Here is an 11,643-nt window from a genome sequence, read left to right on the forward strand (position 1 = left end):
TTGCGCTTCACTTAAATTTTAAAGATGTTTTTTTTACATATTGTATCTTCGCTGAGAGCAACCATTTTTTTTGCAAACTTATCACTTTATTGTTTTTCGACTGACGTCATTGTAAGTAAATATACTACCGGTATTGTTTGCAAAATTTTTTTAGCAAAATATTTCCTTTTGTTAGTGTTCCTAACAATGAGTTAGTCATTCAATTAAAATCAGGTAAGCTGGGCAGTTTTATCTTTAAAAAAGTCATTTGCCTGATAACGTCACTTTTACACTGTTTATTTATTTAGGGCAAAAATTCCACGAATACAATAGAATCACGATGTTATAAAAATAATTTTTTGCTTAGTTATGAAAGCTGATCTGAACTCGCTAACCTTACTTTCATGACGCATTTTAAATGACACGACGTCACTCTATTAGTTCGTTAATCAATTTAACTACAATGCATCTTAAGTTTCCTTGCTACTTAAACGTATGACGTCATTACTGTTTAATTACAGAGGGTTTACATTATCCAAATTTGAACATATGCTGGCAATTAAAATTAACAAAAATCTACTATTAACAAGTTATAATAAAATGAGACTAAAAAAGGTAACTAACCTTTTATTAAATTAAATTAATTTTTTAATTAAATATTTACAAGTTGTAATCCTTTAATTCATGTAACGATTAAAAACCTCTATTTGTGCTAATTTTATCCTATGTTTAAACATTTGTAGTTTGGTTATTTTCAAATTTTGAGATTAATTTTAATCAAGTTTAAAAGAGTTTGATAAGGAATTTATTTTGATATGATAACTATTCTGTAATGTAATTTATTTTAATATAATTTCACGAATACCAAGTTCAATTTATTAGAAAATATGTTTTTCTTATTATTAACTGAACAAATGTTATTCGTAAACGAATAAAGAAAAGATATGACATAGTGGAGTCAATAACGTGCGTTGATTAAAGGCGGTGCATTAGAAATGCTACTACCATTTTAATTGTATAACCTTTTTCGTTGTTTCGTGTAACTTTAAGTTAATGTGTGCTAAATTTTATTGAGTAAAAGCGTGCGCTTTAAAACCCGCAGAATGGTGTAGCGGTAAGAACACTTGCTACACCACCATGAGGTCGTTGGTTTAATTTTCACGGCTCTCGTGCTGTAGCGCCCTTGAGTAAGGAGCTTTAAACGGTGTGAATCTGGGTCAAAGTAACTAATGTTACTCCATGTTTAGGTCGCGCATTCGACCTTTCCACATTGAGGATAAGGTTAAATACAAAAAAAAACAGTTTATGTTATAGTATTGGTATCGTGCATAGTCTGTTGTTTCTTAATTTCCAAACCGCTATAATAAAGTCAATATCGTTAACGTATTTTACGATTTTTTTTCACTACAGTTTTACATGAAAAGTTTATCAGTATTTGAACTTTTTTAGTTTTTTTTAATATGTCGCTACATGTTTTATATTTATTATGATTTTTATAGACTGTTTTATGTTTTTAATCTAGTTTAAAAACAGTCGATTTATATTGGTTGTTTTTTTGTGTTGTTTCTAAAAAACAGCTTAAGTATTTTACAAAGTTATATAGATTTTAACTTTTAAATGTATATCAATTTACCTTCGTCAACTAATGTTTGAGATGGTATTGTGTTATGAACTATGTTTTAATAGTTGAAACCCATTTAAACTTGTCGCCCTTAATTAAAAAAATAATTGGTCATTAACTTAAGTTAATCAAGAGATTAATTTGCACAATTTATGTTCGTTAAAATTGAAAATTTTTTTTTTTACTTAAAAGAGGCTTTTTATCAGTTTTGTTTACTTTTCTTTTTTGTGTTTTAAATATAATGTTGTGGCGTAAACATTATTGTTATCGAAGCTTGTGTGTTTTAGTGCGCACGCGTATCGGTGCGTTTTGCCTTTTTCCCTTTTATGTAGCCTTTTGGTGCGCTTCCTTCCATTTTGTTATCATTACTTTAAGTTACAAAATAAGAAGCACGATATTGTAAAATCGTTTAACTTTGATTACTACATTGGTGACCCCGACGCTTAGAAACGTAATTTCTAAGAAAATGAAAGAAGAAAATGCCGTTGCGCTTAAGTTACCAAACTTTTGGTCGTCCCATCCTCGAGTTTGGTTCCAACAAGCTGAAGCACAGTTTGAATTGCGAAATATTGTTACCGACCAAACAAGATATTTATACGTTGTGTCTGCATTAGACCAGGACACCGCACTTCGTCTTATTGATTTCCTGGAAAATCCGCCAACCACTGGAAAGTATGACGCTATCAAACAGCGTCTTCTCGGAACATTTAGCCTTTCTCCACAAGAAAGGGCGTCGAGAATTCTAAACATGCCTACTTTAGGGGATCGTAAACCTTCTGAATTAATGGACGAAATGTTGGCTCTTTTAGGAAATCACAAATCTTGTTTCCTTTTTCAACATATATTTTTGCAGCTTCTACCTGAAGACGTGCGTGTGGTTTTAGTCGACAGTAACTTTGAAGATATGCGTAAACTTGCGCAACGTGCAGATGCAATCTTGCTAACAAAAAGCGCCTCTTTTTTTTCTTCTTATGCGGTATCTAAAACTGATTCTAAAAAAATTCTTTGTTTTTACCATCGTCGATTTGGCAAAAATGCTAAGAAATGTATCCCACCATGTCAATATTCGGAAAACTAGAAAGCCGGTTGTTGTCTGTAGCAGCAACCGGCAAGCATAGTAACCTGTTTTTCCTGGACGACAAAATATCTAAAATAAAATTCTTAGTTGATTCTGGGGCCGAAATAAGTGTTATTCCACCAACAAGATATGAACGCTACAAGAAAAACAAAGAAAACCCTCTAATCGCTGCTAATGGTGGAAAAATACAAACTTATGGTTCAAAAATCATTCGTGTCCACTTACCTACTGGCACATTTGCATGGAAATTTGTTATTGCTGATGTCATGAGACCATTATTAGGTGCTGACTTTATTCGCGAACATTCCTTGGTTGTAGATTTAAAAGGCCGGAAGCTTTTTAATATTTCAAAACCAACTTTCTCACAAATAAATTCATCATATGACAAGTTGATAAAAGAATTTCCTGATATAACAACACCACGTTTTAATGAAGGTACTATCAAACATAAAGTCCAGCATTACATCCCAACAACTGGCCCTCCGGTGCATGCTCGAGCGCGACGATTGTCGCCAGAAAAATTAGAAATTGCAAAACATGAGTTTTCTAAAATGCTGAATTTAGGAATTATTCAACGGTCATCAAGTCCTTGGTCATCCCCCCTCCATTTAGTTCCTAAAGCTACAGGAGGTTGGCGCCCATGTGGCGATTATCGTCGACTAAATGCTGTTACGGAACCGGATCGTTATCCGATTCCACATATTCAAGATTTTACCTCTCAATTAGATGGATGTTGCGTATTCTCAAAAATTGACCTAATAAGAGGGTATCATCAAGTACCAGTAGCTTCAGAAGACATTCAGAAGACAGCCGTCATCACGCCATTTGGACTTTTTGAATTTAAAAGAATGCCTTTCGGTTTGAAAAACGCAGCTCAAGCCTTTCAAAGACTTATGGATAGTATTTTCCAACACTTAAAATTCGTTTTTGTTTATCTGGACGATATATTAGTGGCCAGCAGATCGCAGACTGAACACCTTAAGCATTTACAAGAACTTTTCAAACAACTTTCATGTCATGGTTTAATTATAAATGTTAAAAAATGTCAATTTGGCAAGACCCAAATTAATTTTTTGGGGCATCAAGTGAGCCGGTATGGAATTATTCCTTTGCCAGACAAAGTAAAAACTATCCAAAATTTGCAACCACCAAACACTATTAAAGGTCTTCAAGAGTTTGCCGGTATGATCAACTTTTATTTCCGTTTTATTCCAGATGCTGCTCGTATTATGACTCCAATTTATAAACAGTTAGCTGGCAAGCCATCAAGGTTAAATTGGGATCCACAGTTACAGTCCGCGTTTGACCAAGCAAAGGCTTCTCTTGCGCATTGTGCCATGTTATATCATCCCCAAGCCAATGCTAAAACTGTTTTAACTGTGGACGCTTCACAAAAAGCAGTAGGTGCTGTTTTACAGCAATTTATCGACGGCGCTTGGAAACCCCTCGCATTTTTTAGTAAACACTTGAGGCTGGCGGAGGAAAAATATAGTACATTTGACCGAGAACTGTTGGCAATTTATCTGGCGGTGCGTCATTTTCGATACTTTCTTCAAGGCAGAATTTTTACAATTTATACAGACCACAAACCTCTTATTTTCGCCTTTTCAAAAGCTTCTGATCCCTGGTCCAGTCGACAACAGCGTCATTTATCTGCAATATCCGAATATTCTACAGACATCCAACACATCAGCGGAAAAAGTAATGTTGTAGCAGATGCTTTGTCACGGGCCAATATATTCAACGTCAATCAAACCATTGATATGGACTATAAAATTTTTGCTGCGGACCAATTAGATCGAGAAGTACAAAGTTATCGATCAGCCGACACGAAGCTTAAAGTAGCCGACGTCACATTTGAAAAACAAGACTTTTCAATACTTTGCGACATTTCGACCGGCAAGCCTCGCCCTATTGTTCCTCTAAAGTGGCGTGAAAAAGTTTTTCATATTATTCACGACCTTTCGCATCCATCTATACGAACAACGCGGAAGTTAATAAGCTCAAAGTTTGTTTGGAATGGGCTTAATAAAGACGTGGGAATATGGACAAGGCAGTGTTTATCTTGCCAAAAATCCAAGATACAAAGGCATGTTCACGCTCCATTGGTTAGATATCCTGAAACCCAGAATCGTTTTAGTGATTTAAACATTGACATTGTAGGACCACTTCCGCCCTCCGACGGCCATGTTTATCTTCTTACCATCGTTGACCGTTTTACTAGGTGGCCGGAAGCTATTCCAATGAAAAATTCAACAACGGCAACTTGTGCGAAAATGTTTTTATACCATTGGATTTCACGATTTGGTATACCAACCAACCTGTCTAGTGATCGCGGAGCGCAATTTACTTCAAGTATCTGGAGAAATATGAACGAGACACTTGGCATACAAATTCATCATACGTGCGCCTTCAGACCACAAGCAAACGGTTTGGTGGAAAGGTTTCATCGACACCTTAAAAGTTCACTAATGGCACGACTAGAGGGTCCAAACTGGATTGAACAACTTCCATGGGTACTTTTGGGTATTCGAACCGCGCCGAAAGAAGATCTAAAGATATCGTCTGCCGAGTTGGTTTATGGCACTCCACTTTCCGTTCCTGGGGATTTAATAAAGCATGAACCAAATTTAAATGATGCAAAAACGACGCTCAAGTATTTAAAAGAAAAAGTAAATAATTTTGTTCCTCAGCCGATGTCGCGCCACGCTATTCTGAAAACAAATTTTCCCCCCAGCTTAAAAACTTGCAAATACGTTTTTGTTCGTAAGGATTCACATCGACCGCCACTTACCGCACCATACCAAGGACCGTATTTAGTTTTAAAACGTGGCCCAAAAACTTTTGAATTAGAAATGGGTGCCAACAAACAAATAGTTTCGGTGGATCGTTTGAAACCGGTGCACGCGGATCCCACTCAGCCGATCCAAGTAACCAAACATATTGGTCGTGGTAGACCCAAAAAGATCTAATACAAACATTTTTATTTGAATTAACTGTTATTGCTATTTTTTTTTGTGTATTTACGACGCTTCTGAGGGGGGGTTATGTGGCGTAAACATTATTGTTATCGAAGCTTGTGTGTTTTAGTGCGCACGCGTATCGGTGCGTTTTGCCTTTTTCCCTTTTATGTAGCCTTTTGGTGCGCTTCCTTCCATTTTGTTATCATTACTTTAAGTTACAAAATAAGAAGCACGATATTGTAAAATCGTTTAACTTTGATTACTACAATGTAAAGTTTATACCTTCAATAATCCATTCTGTTAAAGTTTTTATTAGTTGGTATTTTTGTAATATTACATTACTGTTAGTTCGAAAAGGGTTTTTGTTGGTTTTATGTCAAGTTAACTCAAAAAAAACTTACCCAATAAAACTGTAACGAATCCGCAATCTTGTTGTTTACGCCAAAGTCCAATCTATTCTTCAGATCACGTGTTTACACCTATTGTAGATCTGTTACTCCCTTATCTCTATCACGTGGCTTAATCGCGTGATGTATTAGTTTAACTGTTTCGGATGTATTTGTAAATAGTATTCGTGTTACGAGTTTGTGAACGTTTGTATGTGTATCTTTTGAAGGGTGATATTTTTAAATATTTAAAATTTAAGTTTTTTATTATTACTCTTTCATTAATCGCTTTAAGTATTTTATTATTACTCTTCCATTAATCGCTTAATGAAAATACTATAGCAGACAGAGCGCATTTTCCAACCCGCTTCTAAGCGGTATTGACTTTACCTTTTTTTCGCTTTAAAGCAAGTAACAAATGGCCTGGTATTTTCAAAATAAAAGTATCCAAAATAAAACTCGTTGCATATAATATGTTTTTGGTCATTGACGTTTTTGAAACTGCCAGGCGTATAAGTGATAACGTAATATTAATACATAGAGACAAAGATAAAAAGTTTGGTTTTATTTGAGTTTGAACAACTTCGTCAATACCCGTTACGTCACAACATATGGTTCAAGTGTTTTTTAACTCTACAGTTTGGCTATCTAAAAACTTAAAACAATATTTTAAAGGTTATTTTTTAATTTTAATTTAAATATATTAAGGCTGATTAAAATTTGAATTTAAAAGTTTGTTTTCTTACTTAAGCTGTGCCAAAAAAACGTAACTATAATCAAGGAAAGGAAATTGTTTGGATCTCTTAGAACTGTAAAATTTGTACTTATTTTAGCTAAAACAATTACTACTATGTAGCAACTATTAAGAAAAAATAGAAATTTGTTTTAGTTGCTTTAATATTTTTGGGTTACCTGACAATTTTATTTTTTTTCATTTACACTTTTCAACTTTATTTAATCACCATCAATGTGAAACTGAGGCGGTGGAACATGTAATGGAATTAAAAACATAATAAAAATAAAAAAAATTGTTTTTATAAAATTTGTTTATATCTTAAAAAACAAATTAAAAAAAAATAGTTTAATATGTTTACCAAGTTTATTGTTAAAAATAGCCATATGATAAAAAAAAATTGCTTGTAATAAATGTTAGAAATATCCAAATTTAAAATAAAAAAAAATGTTATACTTTTGGAAAACATTGAATTTTACAATGACTTTCACGGTTTATAATCAAAGTACATTGGTAAACTCCATCAATACAAGTACTTTTGTACAAAACAACTTTTTGTTTTTGTACAAAATAACTTTTTGATTTGATGACCAAAAAGAAAAAATAGAAAACCAAGCTCTTTTTAAAATATTTTAGGAGATCTTGATCGAAAACTTCAGGTTAATGCGTTGGCTTTAAGTAGTCAATGAATTTCAGGCTTCTTCATTGCTTATAATAGAAACTCGAAATGGCCACACATTTTAGAAAAGCTAGACTTAGTTAATAAATATCCAGCTAGTTTTTTAAATTGCTTAAATGTTTTACTATGTGCTGATAAAGATTTATACAAAGTATTCCAGTTTAAAGGCGCGTCGATAATATAATCGAAGAAGAAAAGGTCACTTCAATTTATATTTAAATTAATATAACGGCATTAACGCACTCAAAAATTACATTAAAAATTAAAAGTATAATTTTTGCAATAAAACGAAAGAGCGCATTAAAAAGAACGATAATTTGCAATTCAATCAGTTCGTGTAAGTCAGGGGTCGGCAACCTTTTTCGGACTGCGCAACAATTTAATTTTTTTTTGCGAACCAGTTTTAAAAAACCATAAATGTAGTCACTAATGAAGTGTTTATATTAAGGCACTGCTTAATAAAAAAATGCAGATATATTTACTTTGTCAATACAAAATGCTATTGGCTATGAGTTAATTTTACTTAAATATATTTTTTAAATTGATAAAGTATAGTTTATTAAAATTTGTTTGAACAATTTGTTTAATTCGACGATATCGGTTGCTAGATTTACAAAAAATTCTTTTTTTACTAGAAGTCTAAATCGTTATTTTTATTTTTGTACCTTATAAACGAAACATTACTTTTATAAATATAAAATTACATGTTTTAGCACATGCTGCATGTTTTTAGACACATTTGCTGTACAGTAACATCAGTTGAACATCTTTCTACGTTCTTTTTACATAGGTTGGCGGGGCGTAAATCACAACAAGCTTAAAAATAAAACAAAAATACTTATTCACTAAAAATGTTGAAACCTATATACAGTAACTTAAACTGTAATTAGTTCATTACTTATTTAATTTAAAATAAAAAACAAAACTTTACCATTTTCAGATTGTTTGCAAGTGTGGCAGCACAAGTTTTTAATTGCAGGCTCTTTACACTGACAAGACATTCCACTGCAAAAAGAAAAGCTATCCACACATCTTGTAGCCCTTACAATACTTTTTGTGCACGGATATAAATCATTTATTTGCCTTACATCTCTAATAGATATCTGGTCTCTCTGAATAATAATAATAACATTAGGTTTTGTGTGGTGTTTGCTATTTTATTATTGCCTGCGTTTTGAAACTTATTTTGCAGTTGAGTAGGACTCTAACAAAAAAATATTTTAAAATAATTGACCTGAGTTTTGAGAACGTTTCCTTCTAAATCAGTAATTGTGGGTAGTTTGTTTTTAGAAAATGCGTAACTGTTGTAATGCATTACTGAACCGGTATCATACGAAGAACCAAATGAATCGACCTCGCTGTATTTTCGCTTTCGGAAATTGTTGTAGTTCTCTAAAAAATGACATTAATTTTTTTAAGACAAAAACTAAATAAAAGACTCTAACTGCTTTATGTCATATTAAGTATTGAAAACTATATACCAACATTGAATGCATAAAAAGTAATTTACTTTCTTTTATATTTTCCCACAATATTTGAATATTTTCATCGCGGTCTGGCCTGCTTTGCTCGTGCCAAAATCCAAGTGAGTGCATAATCTCATGTTGAATTGTTCCATGTCTAAAACAACCTTCACCAAGAGAAATCTGTATGCAAATGTTTAAATAACAACACACCGCTAAAATTATATTAAAATAAATGTAGTGTTTAAAATAAAACAATATTATTTTCATTTAACTAAAAATGTACAAAATATTTTAATATTTTTACTTTTTGTTTTCCAAAGATTCTTCCAAGATATGAAAAACAGCCTTTTCCTTTTTCAAACCACAAATAATCTCTTTCATTTTGTTTTCTAGTTACAAATTTTAAACAAGTCTGTTCTTCTAAATCACTAAGGGCATTCAAGATCGACATTCGTTCGTCTTTGTCTAAAGTAATATAAATTTTTTAATTTATTAAATAAATTATTTTTTTATTTTTTACTTTTTTTTATATTTACGAAATTTTAAAACTTACATTAAAATTAATTTTTTACTGTAACAAAAAAAATCATCAAAACAAATAACGAATGAAGCAGTGTGCTTACTAAATTTGGAATCTATCGTGTATGAAATAATGTATAACCCTTCTTCTATTTGGTGGTTCCATTTAGTTAATTTTATTCCATGTCCTCGATTCAACCCAACCATTTGCTCTATCTCTTGCTTAAACTTAGGAGTTGTTAAAATGTCCCCATCATAAACATCTTAAAATAAAAAATAAATTATTAGATTCTATTTTACAAAAAAAAAATATTATAAGACGCATACCTTCACATTCACAAACTTCACACCCCGTTGCATTTAACCTGAATCCTATTCGACAATCTATAGCAAACAGATATCAATTTGGCAGTTTTCTGAATTTTTAATGTTTAATATTTGAGCAGTGGAATTGTTTTCTGTAAAAACTAATAAAAAAAATGATTTTAAAAAACAAAAAGTTTAAGATATTTTCTTAACTGAAAATAAATATTTTAATTTACCTGGAAAAATCAGAAATATACTATAAGCGTTAAAGCATATTGAAAAACATGCATAAAACATTTAAGATACGTTTTTAGTTATAAAAACTTTGTTAAATCATTGTGTCTTGATCCTACCTTCTTGACAATCGTTAATATCCAGTTCAGTAAGATTTTCTACGTTTCCATAAAATAGCTCTTCACAACTGTTTTGAATTTTATCTGCTACTTCTAGGCCAAGGGCATTTCCAAGCCAAAAACTCTTAGTTTTACTATCGAATTGTGTTTAAATATTTAGGTTGGGTAGCTTTTTTAAAAAAGATCAAGAAAAAAAATCGTTACTTATCTAAAAACAAGTAACCGGCGTTCTGTGTGTTACTCTTCATACTTAAGTGATAATCAGCGCATTAACAAATAATAACGGTATCAAAGTTTTTTTTTATTTTTATACAATTTATATACAATTTGTGCACTGGCCATTGGATTATTTTTAATGATTTAAAATGGGATTTTAAAACAAAAGACTATTCTTTCAACACCACTTTGTTGCAATTTACAAATGTTTAATACAAAACCCAAATGACATACACAATAACATTTGTGTTGTTAAAAAAATGCTTTATTGTTTTGTTTGATTACAATTTTCTTATCTGTTCAAAATAAAACAAAATATATTTATTTTAGCATATCATTGTTACTTTAATATTTTTTCAGATTAATAAATTAAAAAAGTTTGTTAATCATTTGCTTTTTTTAACGTAATTTATGTCACGCGTCTAATAATCTTTTCTGTGTTTCGTGAGAGAAAGTGTTGTGTTTTTAGCCTTGCTTTTTACTCGTGGTCTATAATTAAGTTGCTTACCTTTTTTTAATTTTAGTTAAGTACCTGATTTAACTATAGGCTACGGTTTTTAAATTTAAATTTTAAAATAACTTTATTTATTTTGTATTTATTAAACTTATTAATGATTCTATTTTAAAAGAGTTACAGCGTTATTAAGCACTTCTAAAACAAAATACTTCATTTTAGTAACCATTTTAGTAACATCATAGGCTTGACAAAGTTACGTATGTTTGATGCAAATTAACGTTTTTAAGTTTTGCTTTCTCCCATCTTGTCTATTTGTAAATAAGGTCAATTTAGGCATATTAACAAAAACTGATAATTTATGTTAAAAGGGAGTAGATATTGTAAATATGATGTGTTAAAATATTACCATTACAACAAAAAATTGAGGATAAACAATTACAATTAAAAAGTATTTATTGCAACACTCTTTATGATAGTAATTAAAGCATCGTTGATATAACCTAAATACTTATTTTATTTTTATTAAGTCATGCTTTTAATGATAAACACTTATGTAATTTTTTTAAACAAAAGTGTCACATGATGATGACATGTTTTAGTAAAACAACGTTATCGATTTCATTTATATTTATAAATCCAAAAATATGGGGAAACTCTGATTTTTTCTGATATTTTTATTAGGAAGTTCACAGAGTGTTAAACATTCTGTTCGGACTAGATTAAACTTTATTGTTTTTTATTATAAATATCTTTTGTTAAAGAAGTTTTTAAATAAACTTATTCTAGGACTAATATGATATCACTTTAGAAAACATTTTTTTCTTTATTATATTGTGTATTTAAATAGGTATTTTAATTTGCATATTCAGATATTTGTCTAATAAAAT

General features: G+C 31.0%; 2 protein-coding genes across 2 annotated transcripts; one reads left to right on the forward strand and one right to left on the reverse strand.

Moving 5' to 3' along the window:
* The first annotated feature begins 2,066 nt into the window (after positions 1-2,066).
* Positions 2,067-2,678, forward strand: LOC145742896 (uncharacterized). Its single transcript, XM_082560737.1, has one exon. The coding sequence runs from the start codon at positions 2,067-2,069 to the stop codon at positions 2,676-2,678; it is 612 nt and encodes a 203-aa protein (XP_082416863.1).
* Positions 2,679-8,148: 5,470 nt separating this feature from the next.
* On the reverse strand, positions 8,149-10,970 carry LOC145742481 (low choriolytic enzyme-like). The gene is made up of 9 exons (XM_082560256.1): positions 10,966-10,970; positions 10,084-10,217; positions 9,752-9,808; positions 9,529-9,687; positions 9,210-9,370; positions 9,070-9,085; positions 8,674-8,831; positions 8,371-8,551; positions 8,149-8,255 (listed from the first exon to the last, which is right to left on the reverse strand). Exons 1-9 carry the CDS (start codon positions 10,968-10,970, stop codon positions 8,149-8,151), a joined length of 978 nt encoding a protein of 325 aa, XP_082416382.1.
* Positions 10,971-11,643: the final 673 nt, after the last annotated feature.

Source organism: Corella eumyota, chromosome 2 (genome assembly GCF_963082875.1).
Source record: "Corella eumyota chromosome 2, kaCorEumy4.1, whole genome shotgun sequence".
In the NCBI taxonomy this organism is placed as follows: Eukaryota; Metazoa; Chordata; class Ascidiacea; order Phlebobranchia; family Corellidae; genus Corella; species Corella eumyota.

Coding starts and splice junctions, on each gene's coding strand:
- LOC145742896 (XM_082560737.1), top strand. CDS start 2,067: ATGAAAGAAGAAAATGCCGTTGCGCTTAAGTTACCAAACTTTTGGTCG.
- LOC145742481 (XM_082560256.1), bottom strand. Junction 9,809..10,083: donor TATTAACGATTGTCAAGAAG/GTAGGATCAAGA, acceptor TGTTTGCTATAG/ATTGTCGAATAGGATTCAGG. Junction 8,552..8,673: donor GAAACGTTCTCAAAACTCAG/GTCAATTATTTT, acceptor ATTATTATTCAG/AGAGACCAGATATCTATTAG.